General features: G+C 44.3%; 1 protein-coding gene across 7 annotated transcripts in view; it reads right to left on the bottom strand.

The window, feature by feature from the left end:
- OGFRL1 (opioid growth factor receptor like 1) overlaps positions 1-15,301 on the bottom strand; it is a 93,362-nt gene that overhangs the window by 20,139 nt on the left and 57,922 nt on the right. For 4 of the 7 annotated variants that reach the window (XR_014183640.1, XM_082048576.1, XM_082048577.1 and 1 more), the window contains exons 1-2: positions 2,226-2,567; positions 238-324 (exon numbers count right to left, since the gene is read on the bottom strand). Coding sequence is in view for 6 of the 7 variants with exons in the window: in XM_082048576.1 (XP_081904702.1) it covers positions 238-324; positions 2,226-2,477 (339 nt within the window). In the remaining variant the exon portion in view is untranslated. Of the gene's footprint in view, positions 1-237; positions 325-2,225; positions 2,568-15,301 lie in introns of those variants that run through there. The other 3 variants (XM_082048580.1, XM_082048579.1, XM_082048581.1) reach the window with 1 other exon arrangement.

Here is a 15,301-nt window from a genome sequence, read left to right as displayed (position 1 = left end):
TTTTATCTGGGCTCCTATCACTGTTCTCAGGTTCATACACCTTGTGTGTTTGCACGCAAACCTGGGATGAAAAGATGTTGCACTAGTTTCACTCCTCTCCCACTGGCATACGCTGGGCTCCTCTATCAGCTTTTTGATTCTCATTTCTCATATTAGTCACCACAAAGGTTCAGGAATGTTTGGGTTGTGTTCTGTCTCCTACTAAAAAGACAATTTTAAACCATAAAATATGCTTACTGGATACTGGTGTCGGTACTTGTATAAATCTCTTGCTGCATAGAAGCTTCGCTTTGGCTTGGCCGTCAGCTCAGTTCCATCACCACTCTGAAACAGTTAGAAAATAGACAATAATTATACGCAAACACATTAAATAGCAAATTCATGTAATACTGTAACAATTATTTTTCACTATGAACTTCAGGAACATAAACGAAAATGAGTGCATTTATTTGCGTACTGTTTGGTCAAACACTGAAAATCTCCCTGCTGAATACTTAACACCACACACTTTAAACCTAAATTTAAAAAATAAAATAAAACACAATAGCAAGACTATGAAATATCCTCCCAGTGAGACTGAATTTGATTTAAATCAACAGGTTGATTGTCATTTCCAAATGCAACACTTCAAAATAACCTAGCAAGTGCTAGCACAGGATGAAATGAGTAACTGAACATGAAAATGCAGAGACACCACTCATCTTGAACAGGAAATCACACTATTTGCAAAGACTATCTGTCATGTGTACACTGACTTAATTGATATCCTTGCATCCTGTGGAAGAAAATGAATAGTTATGGACAAGCTACATTGCAGTTCTAAGACCTTTTTGAACCATCTTCTATTATGTCTCAGAACTTCAATGTAAAGCCACTAAATCCCAAAACAGAAGCCTGCTTAGAGAGAGTACACATGTGTGAGAACTTGTTCAGAAGCTGTGACCTGAAACAACCAGAGCCCATCAAGGTCAATGGAAATCATCTCACTGACTTCAGAGAGCGCTTGCAAAAGCTGCATGTATTGAAGAAAAGCAGAAAAAGAAGCATTAGTGTACAGAGACTTCAACTTGCTACCATCAACGTTATTTTATTTGTAATTTCTTTATAACCATACTGCAACAAAGTTTTGTATTCTTATATTCTTCAATCTCATAAAATAAGTCACCACACTAAAACCAAAGGTCAAACAAGAAAAAAAATTCACACCACTCCCTTGCAATACACATCTAATGGGTTAAACCCAAAGCCTAAAAAGGGAAGTTCCCAGTGACTGCACTGAACATCTGCCTTTATTATTGCCCACCTCAGTGCTTATCAATAGCACATTAATGGCAACCAAGCAGCTGTTTTCATTCTTCCTTCTACAACACCAGCTTTGACCATACCCACAGCCAAAACACACTTGAACAAGCAACACCGCTTGACCTACAGTTATCAGGCATTAGTATCACCACGTATCAAGCAAAATAGGAAAATATGCTTATACTTATTTACTTTGCATAGTTGCTGAAACAAATATAAAAATAATACATCTAACCGGGTAAAAAACACATGGCTGGTCCACCCTGCGATCAGGTCTAATTCCAATAGAATAATTGGCAAAGCAACTCTTTTATTTCCTTAGGGCCAGCATTTTTAAAGGGTCCTAAAAGGCAGAAACTTGCTCTGAAAATTCCTCACCTCGGACCCACCAAAGAGTCACAAATCCACTGCCACGTGTGACCCCAACATTCAGATTTTTAACCCATTGAATTAAGAGGCCAAGTTCAAGACTACATTTAGTTTAAATCTCTGGAAACAGCAGCAGAGGGACTGACAGTGACTTCAAGGCCTCAATTTTCTCCCAAGAGTAGGTTACCATAATGACGGGGGGAGAACAAATCGGCCCATTCCTATTTCAGATCAAGGGCTCGTGTATCACAAGCCACCGCCGCTATTTAAGCACCGGGAAGATCCCCCCGCCGCGCTGCCTCGGCCGGCGAGTGCCGCAGAGCGGGGAGGGCGGCAGCGAGCGGGGCTGCCCCGGCACGGCCCGGGGCTCGGCGGGGCTCCGCCCGTCCTCCGGTGCCGGGGAGCGCGGCGGGGCAGCGGCAGCAGCACCCGGCCCGGCGCCGCACGGCGCAGACGCCGCTGCCAAGTGTCGCCGTCCCCGCCGCTTCCTCCCCCCGCAGCGACCGCTCCTCCCGGGCAGGGCGAGGCGGGGTCGCGCCCGACGCTGGCGGTACCTGCTCGGGGCTGGTGGCGTCCGCCTCTGCCCGCTCCCCTTCCTCTGGCGCCGGAGCCGCCTGGGGCTCCTGGGGCCGGCAGTCTGCGGCGGGCAGCTCGGCCGGCTCTTCCCCGCCTCCCGCGGCGGTGCACACCCCCTCCTGCCGCCGCGGCTCCGCCGCCTCGGGCTCCGAGTCGGTCTCCCAGGTGGAGTCGCAGTCCTCCACCGTGGTGGGCTCCTTGAAGCTGACCCCGCTCAGCAGGCTGCCCATCGAGCAGGGCAGGGCCGCGCCCGCCGCCGCCGCGCCGCCCGGAGGCCGCGGAGGCCGAGGGGTGGGAGCGGCCGCGGGCTGCCTACGGCTGCGGCATGGCGGGGCGGGGCGGCGGCCGGGGCTGCTCCCCCGCCCGGCCCCAGCCCACGGACAGGCGCAGGGCGGAGCTGGAGGCTCCGGGAGTTCCATAGGCGACACGCACGCCCAGTCCCCCGCCCGCTCCGCACCACCCAGCCCTGCCGGCGGGCACCGGCCGTACCGGACGCCGGCACCGCGGGGCGTCCCAGCGACGCCTGCCGCCGCCGCCCCGGGCAACGCTCGCCCGGCCGCGGGACCCTAGAGCCGCCGGGGGACGGTGCCGCGGGGCTGGGACGGCCTCGGGGAAGCCCGCGTCCGCGGTGAGGTGGCGGAAATGTCCCCTCGGTGCACCCCGGGGGATTGAGACCGCACCTGGAATATTGTGTCCAGCTCTGGGCTCCTCAGTTCAAGAAGGACAGGGAACTGCTGGAGAGAGTCCAGCACAGGGCAACAAAGATGATTAAGGGAGTGGAGCATCTCCCTTATGAGGAAAGGCTGAGGGAGCTGGGTCTCTTTAGCTTGGAGGAGACTGAGGGGCAACCTCATTAGTGTTTATTAATATGTAAAAGGTGACTGTCATGAGGATGGAGCCAGGCTCTTCTCGGTGACAACCGATGACAGGACAAGGGGTAATGGGTACAAACTGGAACACAGGAGGTTCCATTTAAACTTGAGAAGCAACTTCTCAGTGAGGCTAACAGAACACTCAAACAGGCTGCCCAGAGGGCTTGTGGAGTCTCCTTCTCTGGAGACATTCAAAACCCACCTGAACACATTCCTGTGTAACCTCATCTAGGTGTTTCTGCTCCTGCGGGGGAATTGGACTAGATGATCTTTTAAAGTCCCTTCCAATCTCTAACTTTCTGTGGTTCTGTGATTTCTCAGCTTGAAGGAAACCTTGGTGTCCCCTAAAGGGTTACACGGAAAGCAAGTGAGTGTTTATAGGGAAGAGTGGGGATGGCAGCTGCCTCACAGCAATGGTATGTGAAGGAGACGCTTATTTAGTACCAGAAGCAGCCGTGTTAGCAGCATTGTGCAAGTGCAGGTTGTCTGCTAGGTATGGGAAGGGTTGTGTTCAGGTGGACCTTGAGGACTATAAAGGTGCCAGAGGGAGGAATAGTGTGGTACCCAGCCAGTTTCAGCTGCTCCTAAACCCCCTGAAGGTTTGAGGATAAAACTGGCATGACATTCAGGGATGGATTTGGCAGGGGCAGTGTATTTTGTATTTGGCTAGAGCATGCCTTTCGGACAGAAACACTGCTTGGAGTGAAGACCTCATGAGCTGAAGGCTTCGTACATTGTTCTAGTGGCTGCTCTCACCCTCATGATTAAAAATGTGTTATTTGTTTCTAACCAGAGTTGTCAGGCTTCAGTGCACACTCACAAATTTCTGCCTTTTCATTAAAGACGGTTCTGTGGTGCCCAGTGCATTGACTGCTCCAAAAGATGTGCACTATCATCAAGTCATCTCAGTGCTTTTCTTGGTAAACTAAACAGGTCAAGTGTCTTCAGCCTCTTGTCATAAATGACCTTCCTCATTCCCTCACTCATTTTTGTGCCTTTTTTCTGCTGTTGCTGCTTCAGTGCTTTAGGATCCTCTTCAGGTTCAGATACCAACATTTTAACTAGGTGTCAGGATCATCAGTGTAGCGATGATATCATCTATACATTCTTGTTTCCCAGTCCACTCCCTATAAACTGAAAGATGACTTTAGCTCAAGTTGCCACAGCTGCATGTTTAGATGCATTCACCACTCTCACACAACTCTCTGTCAGGTTCATCTGAAGTGTATGAGCTGCACACGCTGACACCAAGGATGGGAAATTTCTGGGAATACCCTGTTGTCAGGCCTTGTTTCAGCAACCTTATGTGCAGTTGCAGCTCACCTGGGTGGAGCCACAGCTGCGTGGCTGAACTATGAGCCCCCCTTACAGCTCAGTTGGCTTTGGGTTCCCCACCATCACCTGCCTTGACCAAAACAGTTCCCTCCCTCTGCCCGTCCAGCCTTTCCAACACGTCTTAGTCACTCTCACGCTAGCTGCTGCCCTCCTCAGGACCCAGCTACTCCCACTCAGTCCAAGATCAAACCTGGTAGTCCCAGCCAAGATCCCCCACCCTGACATTCAACCCAACACCCCTGCATCTATTTTAGCCCCAGTACTGGAGGTGGTCTCTGTTCCACAATAATGGGACAACAGGATGATCTTAAATTGGTCAATCTTTCCTACTCTTCTAGTGTTGGAAAAGGTCGTTCAGCAGTATTTACCGAAAGATTTAAGAAACAGGACATTTACTTAATAGTCTTACCCTGAGATGTCTTCCCAGCTTGTGAAAAATCAAAGCTTTAGAAACCTCTAGAACAAAAGGTTGCATCTGAGTCTTAATTTTAATAGCCACCAATGGACCTGTTTCTATACTCTTTACATATACTTTTGACCTCTCTTACACAGTGAGACAATGTTATACAGTTTAATGACATGTCATCTAGTATATATGTTGTCATATAAAATAATATGATTCTGATTAGTTCTTTTTTATGAGCAACAGTATATGATTGCTCCCTATTTGCCTCTATGCTATTCACAACTTCATAGACCTCTGTCACTTCAATACTGATTGTTTTTCTTCCAGGATGCAAGGTCATACCCTATTCAGTCTTACCTAGCATGAGAGCCATTGCATTCCTCCCATTATCCTTGTGACCTTTTCCTGTAGGTTTTCGAGCTCTACTGGAACAGTTTTGAAATGTGATATCCAGGAATGGATGCAGTATACAGGAAGATTCAGCATCATTCTTGACAGTGGACAGTGTTTTAGTGTGGAATAAAAAGTCCCCATCAGGAACAGCCAAGCAAGGTTATAAGACTGGATGCTAGCGCTGGAGTTGGGGGAACGTAGTCTTTTCTAAAACTCATGCTCTTGTCTCACATTTTCAGAGAGTTACCTCTTTTTTGGCCTTATTTGGGGGAAAGGCAGATCTGTTTCCTGCTTCTGCAATATCTCCTCCTGTGTTGTTGGCACAGTTTGGAGGAACTGACTTAAGAAATTCTGATGCCTAGAACACATGTCATGACTACCTGCTGACTATCTCCTTCCATTGACCAAAATCAACTGGTCCCAGTACAGACCAGCTATGTTCCCCTCTCCTGACACAACTTTTGTCAATGCTTCTTCACGTTGACTGTGTTTATACTAGAGACAGTGGAGCCTCAAAAGCAGGCCTTGTGCATGCATCCAAAAATCAGCTGAAAGTTTTGATGATATTTAGTTTGCATGGCAATTAATCCCACAAACTGAAGATCTTCCTGCAAGAAAGCTCTGTCTCTTGTGCAAATAACCACATGTTATTACAGAAAGCTCAGTTCTACCTGAAGAGCAAAGGTATCAGCCAAATCTCCTCACAGAGCTTTAGGAGGATTTTTAAAGGATCTGGATCTCAGACCACTGATAAAAACTGGGAGTTAAATTAATTGACTTGGAATTGTTATGGGAAGCCACGGTCACTTTGACTTATTGACAATAGTTCATGCTGCTGAGGTGATGTGATGGAGTTCCCTGAAGTACTAGGAGGTATTTTTGGAGTTTCTTGGTGGTCGATAACTAAGTATACCATATTGCTTGCAATCTACACATGAAGTGACAGAAATGAGGCTGGCTGCAGGCTGATGGAGTGATGATGGATTGCCAGGGTGGTGCAGGTTTTCCCAGCCAACCAGAAATATCAGAAGACATTACTCACTGCTAGAAAGGAGCTTATTATCAGCAGGTAGGCTAGAAGAACTCCCAAATTAGAAACTGAATTGAGTGATTGCTGGTATGGCACTTTAAAAAGAGGCAGTGGCACCAATGATGCAAACCTTCAAAATGTTTCAAATACCCATACAAATAACGTAGCTGGACTCAGCTCTCACACAATTGATTCTCATCCTTTAGCTTATCACTGGACAGTGGCTAGTTTCTAAGTGAGTTTGCTCAGGAAAGGAGAATGGAAGAGCTCTTATGTAGATCAACATCCAGCAAGAATTGCTGGTTAGACAGCGATGGGGCATGCAGTTTGTGCCTATGGAGACCTGGCTGCACTGTTGTGCATCTGAGTGAAGAACGAAGGGTTCCTTCCCTGAAAGAGTTCTCTGCTGTTTTTATCATGCTACTCGCAGTCATCTCTCAGCTGCCCAGAAGGACACATGTTTGACTTTTTGAGATAAGAATACTCTAAGCCTTGGTTGTGGTGGGGCAGGTCTGCACTTTGACAGAAGTGTGCATTTTTTCCATGAACAATGCCTTCTTTACTGTTGCAGCTTATGCTGGTCCTGGTTGTGATCTGGAGGCAGTCAGGATTCATGAAGGGGCTCTAGGACCTTACATAGCTTCTGAGAGTGGTATGCAAGAGCTTGAACAGATCCCCACAAGACAGATCTTAATTTAAAAAAATTAAGAAGTTATCCCACGGTTGTAATTGGTAGTCATTTTTGAGAAGGTGGTGAATTTTTTGCTCTAAGGTTCACCAGAGTTTTCCAGTACAACAGAAGATGAGCAAGTGTGAAAGCCAGGAGGACCTGTTTCCATCAAATAGCCTGACTTGCACATAACATGGGTCAGAGGAGTTCTTACCCTACCTCTTTCTGAAGAATGATAGAAGCCCTAGGGAAATGCAGACTACTATCACATCAAATACTGACTTTCTTAGCACTGATGAAAAAACAAGCATTTGATTTCTGGTTATATACTTTTATATACACTTTTAACAACACAGATTACTAATTTTTTTTCCACAAGGTTATGGTTTTATAAGGACTTAAATATGGATAACACATGGCTTTCTAGAAGCTAATGTTGCATGTATATCAGTGTGATAACTGTAAAATTGCATTAAAAATTAAATATGAGGTAACTTCAATACTTCATCATTATCTTGGGAGGATGTTTTGAATAGGATACCAGAGAGGTCAATTAACAACTGTGAATAGTCTTACCAACCTAATATTAAGGTGATATAAAGCTGTGAGGGATTACGCAACCTTAGAGGATATGAATAGACTTCAAAACCGCTTTGATAAATGGGAGAAGCAGGCAAAATAAATAACATTGGTAAAATGAAATTTAATCGAGATAATGTAAAATGATACAAAGTGATACAAAATGATACAAAGATGCTTCAATATACAAAGGTAGATTTTAGAAATGCAGAAAGGCAGCAGTACGACAGAAATATCTGGGAGTTACAGTATTATTAACATACATCTGGACAAGGGTCCGAATATATCTGGACACTAACATATACTTGGACAAGCTTACAAAGCCAGACAGGTACGACAACAGTTTGTGTGCAATAGCTGTAGCTGACTGGTATTGTAATGGAATTTGTTATCTTGTTAGCTTATTTTTGAAAAGAACTAAGCATTCTCAGTGAATATCTGACTACGGTGAATTTTAATTCTCTTCTTTAGTTCAGTAACGCCCCAGATTGCTAAATGCCAAGCCTGCTGTTGTATCTATAGAAAGTGCATCTAATTTATAAAATTCTCCAGAATTTTCCTCTAGTTATGTAGAATGTAATTGGAAATTATTAACTAACTGGAAACTCAGAAGTCAGATTGTATATTTGCATAAATTTGTTTCTATTGAAATCTGAAATTAATTTGTAGAGAAGAAAAGATTTCACATAGATCATGCCAGATGATACAGATCAGTGTATTAAGCTCACTAAAGCCAGTGGAAGTTCTTCCCTTTTTTTGCTGGGCTATGATTACAATCCTGAAGACCTTAACTAAAGCTCTGTTTATTGGAGTGGCTCACACTAGGGCTCTGTGAAAGGTCACAGCAAAGGTAAGCCCATAACAAATTGATAAAAGAGTGCATTACCTTAAGATGGTCTGTCTCGGTGGTCAGAGAAGTAGTCTTAGTATAGTACTTAAGCTTCCAAGATTCTTCTCAGTTGCTTCCCAGACTGGTGTTTCAAATGTGGCACAAGGCTGCAGCCAGTTTCCTGAGAGAAAATTAATCCAGTTTTAGGGTGCAACATGGTCTAAATGAGCTGCTGCGGAGCAACCCCTGATTTATAGCTAGGGTCCTACATCACTCTTTTGATGGGCTGAAACCAGCTGCCTGGGTTAGCAAGCTCAGCTTTCCTGCAGCAGGGCTTGACTACAGTGCATCAGCAGCTCAGCTGCCTGACACCACCCGTAAGAGATGACATTTACTTGCCAGAAATTCACACAGGATTAGGTGATGCCATTAAGTATTGCTAAAGGGCTTCTGGACTGCACCAAGCAAGCTAGTAATGTTGACACTGGAACCTAAAAAGATATTTTTCTCCCTGAAAGACAGAGAATGTGATTCAGAAACCCAAATGTAGGCATCCAAGCACCCTTGGAGATTCCTTACTGTGTCCACCTTCTGCTGCAGAAGGGCACTGGTGCTCCGTAGGTTCGGTAGGTCCCGCAGTGTAACTGCCAGCCCCACGCAGATGTCTTGGCTACTCTAGGACATCTCAGAGGGAACAATACCTACTAGGTGTGTACTTACCACATACAGGCATAGCCCAACTATGCGTAAACGTGACTAGTGGATTGGCTCAATCACTTTGAAAGCAGCATGAACTGTATTGACCAGAGCTCCATTATCTAGTGGGCACTTAACCCTCTAGTTAGCTTGTACGCATACAACTATGTGTAAACAACTAAATCTAGGTGTTTTATCACAACCTTGATCCTGCCTCTAATCTCCCTGAGCATCCATATTTCTGTTGGGAAGGTTCCTACAGACTGTCTTTGCCATTGGATGTGTAAATGGACATTTCTGATCTGACAGCACACGGTATCTCCTGTCTTGAACTTCCAGAATGGCACTTTCTGCCTGTGCTGCATGTAGGCAGTATTCTCAGGGTAGGCTAAACCCCACTCACCCCAGACTGTGTGATTGTCTTCTCTGGGACATGAACCAGAGACAGACTTGACATCCTTCTTGAGCCTCAGCAGGCTTCTCATTTGGGGGATTTATGTACCCTGAGGCACTAACGTGTAGATCCCTAAGCCTGAGCTAATTATACAACACTCCTTGTGTAGTCAATGGAGAAAAGCAGGCACTTCCAGAGGATGATCTGTATCATTCTAAGACAGGTATTTTAAATATGTAAGCTAAATCACTGAAGAGTTCTTTGTATCTACTGCTTACAAAGGAAGGCATAGTCTAGCCAAACTCAGGTTTAGACAAAGACTTTCAAATTGCAAAAATTACATGACATGAGCCAGCCCCACACTCTTAAGGTTTTCTAAAGCTATTGAATTTTGAATAGAATACCCAGCTTCCCATAGGAATAGGAGAGCGAAGCCAACCGCACTTATGGTGAGCATCCCTTTCCCTGACATGAGGAATATCTGTAATCAGGTCATACTACATAATACATTTCTGCTGAGAGACTGAGAGAACCCTTGTTTCAGTGTATCTGTTTTCAGAGATGTAAAACTCAAATCTCCTTAGGAACAGACAGGGCTTTAATCTTCTTGCCACACTATATTGAATTTCTTATGCACAAGATCACAAAGATTAGGAAACTAACAAGAAAGTTGCCTCCTCCTGGGTCTTTGAATGGTCAGTCTTTGGCTCCATGACCAACAGAGAAGTATGATAGCATAGAAGGAGATCATAGCATAATACAGTCTCAATAATGTCATGATGCTGTGCTTTATTTCCTCACCTAAACACAGCAGAAGTTGTGTAGAGCTCTTTCCACATCCATAATGAGAAGGCAATAATGAATCCTGTTCTGCTGTGCTCGAGTTAAAGGGCCTGACTTTAAGGTAAAGCCGGGGCATCCCCTGGGAGTGCAGCCCAGCAGTACCAGTGTGCAGCCATCACAAATTTGACCCACCTCTGACAGCTGAAAGAGAAGCACACACAAGAAGTAATACCTCAGTTCGACTAGACAGCAGCTTATGCTGTCCTTGCACAAGATATTGCCAGTAAACCACAGACTCTGCTTGTTCTTTCTTAACTGAGTTTTTGTATGTGACTGTGTGAATTTATGTAGTCAGGATGGTGCAGCATAGCTATTTCAAAGACCTAATTGACATCAGAGTTGATGTGATTCATGCGACTCACAGATCCCTATGAGTAAAAAAAAGTCCATGTTACAAGTATGCATTTGTGCAGTTCTGTAGTTTGCTTTGGGGCAGATGATTGTGGATGATTTGAAAATGCCTAAAATAATTGATCTCGAACTCCTCAGCAGTTAGTTCCAGTCAGAGACTGGCACAAGGCCAAATACCAGAAGTAGGACAACTGCAGGCAGTGACTCTGCCACCACCTGCTTTTCATTCTGTTCCGTATCATGCTTTGTATGTCATCTGTAGAAAACCTATATAAATGCAAAAACTAGGGAAGAAGTTCATCAGGGAAGCCATTTTTAATTAGGCCACTGATGCTCCACAGGGCTTTTAGCTTGTGATTAAGGCACACACATGTAGGCTGAGATGTAAAAGCAAGCAAACACACACAACCAGAAACACAAACCACTAACAACAGTGGCTTTCACTTCCTTATCACAGACCCACAGATTTTTACAATCATTAAGCTAGTTTACTTAGTTAAAATATGCAGCACGGCATTAAAACACAGGTCCAGGTCCCCAGCCGCACTGGGGCAGAGCTGTCTCCTGCATCAGCCCTGCCCGTAACTCTTTGATGGCACCTCAGAGTGACCCTTCCCCATCCCTGCCAAGCCCTGGCTGACTTCAGGGTGGGCAAGCTGGAGGGAGAAGACTGCACAGCTGAAGAATTCAACTACTTTAGAGTGATGAGGAGCAAGAAGTGGCACACGGTTTGTGACATGAACCTGATTTGAGATGAGACTGAAGCATGTTATACTTTACATAATGTGAGCTTCAAAAACAACCTCTGTAAGCAGTTGGTACACATGGATTCTGAAATGAGAGGAGTGATTTTTTTTTTAATCTTACTTGTTGCCTCTGTAACATTCCCTGTCACAGGCTTCCTTAGATCACTGCAGGACAGCCTCATCATAATGCTATTGTGTTCTGCTGCTCCGAAGAAAACATGTTAGTAGAGCCTCTCCCCCTTTATATCTGCAGTGCCACCAATACATCAAGTTTAAAGAGATCAAATTCTGCTTCTAGTGACACTAGAGAGCTAACAAAGCAGAGGGAGGATCTTTTCCTGATCTGGAGAATCTGAGTTACGTGGTAACAAATAATGGTAACAAATGTCCAATTCAGAAATCTGATGCAGTGGCCAAAATTATCTGAACACAGAGAGCATGTGCAGTATTCCAGAATTAGTCTGTTTCAGTTGGTAACATGCCGTGTGACAGCGTGAAGCCACCTGGCGTACAGGCAGCCTTTGATGTGCTCAGGAAAGACATCGCCAGCAAAATATTGGTGATAATGTGCTAAAATACAATTAGAGCTTTGTACTCCTTCAGTACATATCCAGGAGTTTGCTTGCAGTCTGATTTGGGAGCAGTCAATTTGTCATTAAAAAAAAACAAAAACACAAACACCAAGGTGAGCCTGGAAATTTCAGGATTTGGGGATGAACAAGGGAGTGCAAATTACATGTGTTAATCAATGGCACTGTTATAAAACACCAAAAGCAAAACTACAAAACCCCCACATTGTCAGCAGAATTACAGATAAAATCAGAATTAACAGTGGATAAAGCAGTTAAAATACACTGTCAAACAAAGCAAAACACAAACCAGGACACAGGCAAAAGAACACGGCCAAATCCAGGCTCAGCAGGCAGAACTGAGCTCAGCAAAAAGAGAAAACGACTGATCCAGGCCAGAGATGGGAAGAAAGGAGCAGCTTCCTTGCTGGGTAAATGTGGCTTGTTCAGAGGGCAGGAGGATCCTTACCAAGAGGATAAGAGCAACTAATCAATATTCATCATCAAACTTCATCATTGTCATTGCCTAAAAAAATATCCATACACATCCTACAACAGAAATACATGGCTAACAAACCAGAGGCAATTTTTATTCTCAAAATGGAAGCTAAAAAGGACAAAACCCAATTGTTTTGTCTTAAGAACATTAAAACAATGGCATTTCCTGGCTTGAGATGCTTTGTGGTGGTGTTTGTAGCTGGAAGCTACAAGAAAGCTCAGGAGATAACATTGTAAGGAATGTGGGAGAAAACAAACAAACAAACAAACAACAAAACACACACAAAAAAACACAACAAAAACCCATGATGCATGTTTGTGCTCATTATAATGAACCCTTCAAAGAAGCCAGGTTGAAAACAAAATAAAGATTGCCAGCTATGCATGAGTAACTACATTGAGTGTTCTGGATGATTTTTAAGGGACTTGGCTGAAACTCTGACACAAGCAGTTCACCCTCATTGCAGGTGTTTCTGGAATGTAATGATCATCTCCCTGTTCTGCTCCAGATGATAATGATGATTTTTTCATTTCTACAAAATTTGTCACCTTCTAATACCACTCCTAGCTGTCCTTAAGCAGGGGAATACTCAACAGGTCTGAGGACATGCCAGAGGGAAAAAAAAAAGCATCCATCATAGTGTAACCATCACGTTAGGGCTAAAAAACTAGAATAGGAACAGCCCTTTTCAGCATTGCCAGTTTGAGCAGACACAGCAGTGGGACATGTATCTAACCACTTTGGTGTGTTCTTTCATTTACATTACAAAGGAATGTTTTTGGCAGAAAGTCAGTGCGAGCAGTATTCATTATTCCTTTAAGGGGCTTGATAATTCAGTACGCTAATGCACTGCAGGTTGTCAACAATCCACCAAGATGTGAATTAAACCTTGTTCCAGCATCAGTATTTCTGTATGCAGGATTTGAGCTCAGATCATGGAGTGAAAGCTAGTAATGGCTGATATGTTTGTGAGACACTTTAGGCCAGGGAAGAAACACCAGGAGCTGACTAAAACATGTGAAAGAAGTCATCATTAGCGCACTGGGTATGAAAATGACAGAATATGAGAAAAGTAATTCAATCTGACAAAAACAACCCTTCAACACTCAAGAGGAATCCTCCAGTACATCTCTGAAGTCTGGCTCAGATACGGAAAAGAGAAGTGGGCTTCTCATGCTTTGGACATCTACAGCATGGGTGCCTCTAAATGGTTGCTCAGAGTCTCCTTACAGTCAGTGGAGAAAAACTGGAACTTCTGGTCATGAATCATTTAATCCTAACACAGGCAATTAAACTAGGCCTGATGAAGTGCCTCCTTCTTTGTCTTCTTTATAAAGGGAGAGCAACTGACTGACTTACATGTAGACATCTGCACTGAAGATACCTGAAGTTACCCAAGAAGAAACCCATCTTCAGTACCCAGACACATTTTAATTTACCAGGCTGAGCTTGTTCTGCCTGGCCATCTGGCTAATGACCGACAAACTCAGCTGGTGTGAAGGACTCTTGCAAAGTTTGGTCCCACCAGGAGGGCAGCTCTGCACTGCAGTGCTGTCACACACAACTCACAGTGCAACTCTCAGGACCCAGCTTTGTTGCAGTAAAGTAGCTGGTGAGTCTCCACAGACTTGCTCTGTGGCAAATGAAGGAAAACGGAGACTCCTACAGCAAGAAATTTAGAACTGTAATCTGACTTGGTGCTTTGAGGTCGCATCTATGTTAGTGTTTTAGTCTGGATCAGAAGAGAGCTTTTAAAGATGTTGTGTTTGTTTTTTAGACCAAGTAAACTGCAAGATGGAGTACAGGAGTGTACCTAATGCCCAGATATAATGGACATTCAGTCCATGGGACCAACCTAGGACTATTGTGAAAAAGAAAAAATCCCTAACATGTTGATAGTGTGCATGTCACATCCTCAGAACTGGCTGGTTTGCTCTACAGATCTGCCATTGGTTTGCACTACCTGCTAACACAACGTGAAGTGAATATAGGGCCCCAGAAGACTCCCTCGCTCCATTAACCATTGGGGGAGTTTAGGAAGACAAGATAGCTAAGTTAGCATACTCAAAAGTGAATGAAATGAATAACCACGAAATGGACTGTAAGCTAGTTTTCCCAAACCTAGTGTTTAATTAAAGGAAAACATCCATTAAACATAGGCTGAAACAAGTCCCGCACAGGGCATGAGGCAGTGAATTAACTGAGGATGTAAAATACCTGCTGATTACCAATTACTCTTCCAGGCTTACAGAGTTAGTATATCTGTCTGAGATGTCTAGTAAATTCAAAATACAGCTACTAGTGGGATTTTGTTTATAGCAGTACAGCTTCAGGACTTCATCCAAACATAATTTGTACTAAACTAACCATGACATTCTTACCTACCAGCTAATGTGGCTGCAAAAGAACAACACAAACTGCAAAACAAAGCACAAAGACCATTTCCAGCAGTACTGGCCCAGCTAGTGCACCAGGTACTCCAGTGAGAAGTACACCTGATAATCAAGTATTATGATCTCTACCAGAGCCTCAATACAAAAGAATATGCTGTAGTTTAAATATTTTCATTGCAAGCTGGTACTAGAAGCTGATGAGAAGCACCACTAACCAGGGCTCTACCAAGGTGGCCTGAAGGATACTGGAGGTGGCTTAAAGACAGTCAGTCCTGAATTTTGACTGATTTTGGATCAACTCTTTGGAAAAGGCAGACCTGGAGCAATACTCAGTTGGGAGACTGCATGGGAACACCTGGTGATGGAGGTTTTTGGTGAGTTACCAACACTGTTTTAACCACAGATCCAAAACACGGCACCACAATGAAGTTAACTCCACCCTAGCCACA

The sequence above is a fragment of the Streptopelia decaocto genome, assembly GCF_964273445.1.
Source record: "Streptopelia decaocto genome assembly, chromosome: 3".
NCBI classification, from domain to species: domain Eukaryota; kingdom Metazoa; phylum Chordata; class Aves; order Columbiformes; family Columbidae; genus Streptopelia; species Streptopelia decaocto.
This window is presented reverse-complemented; position numbering and strand designations above follow the sequence as displayed.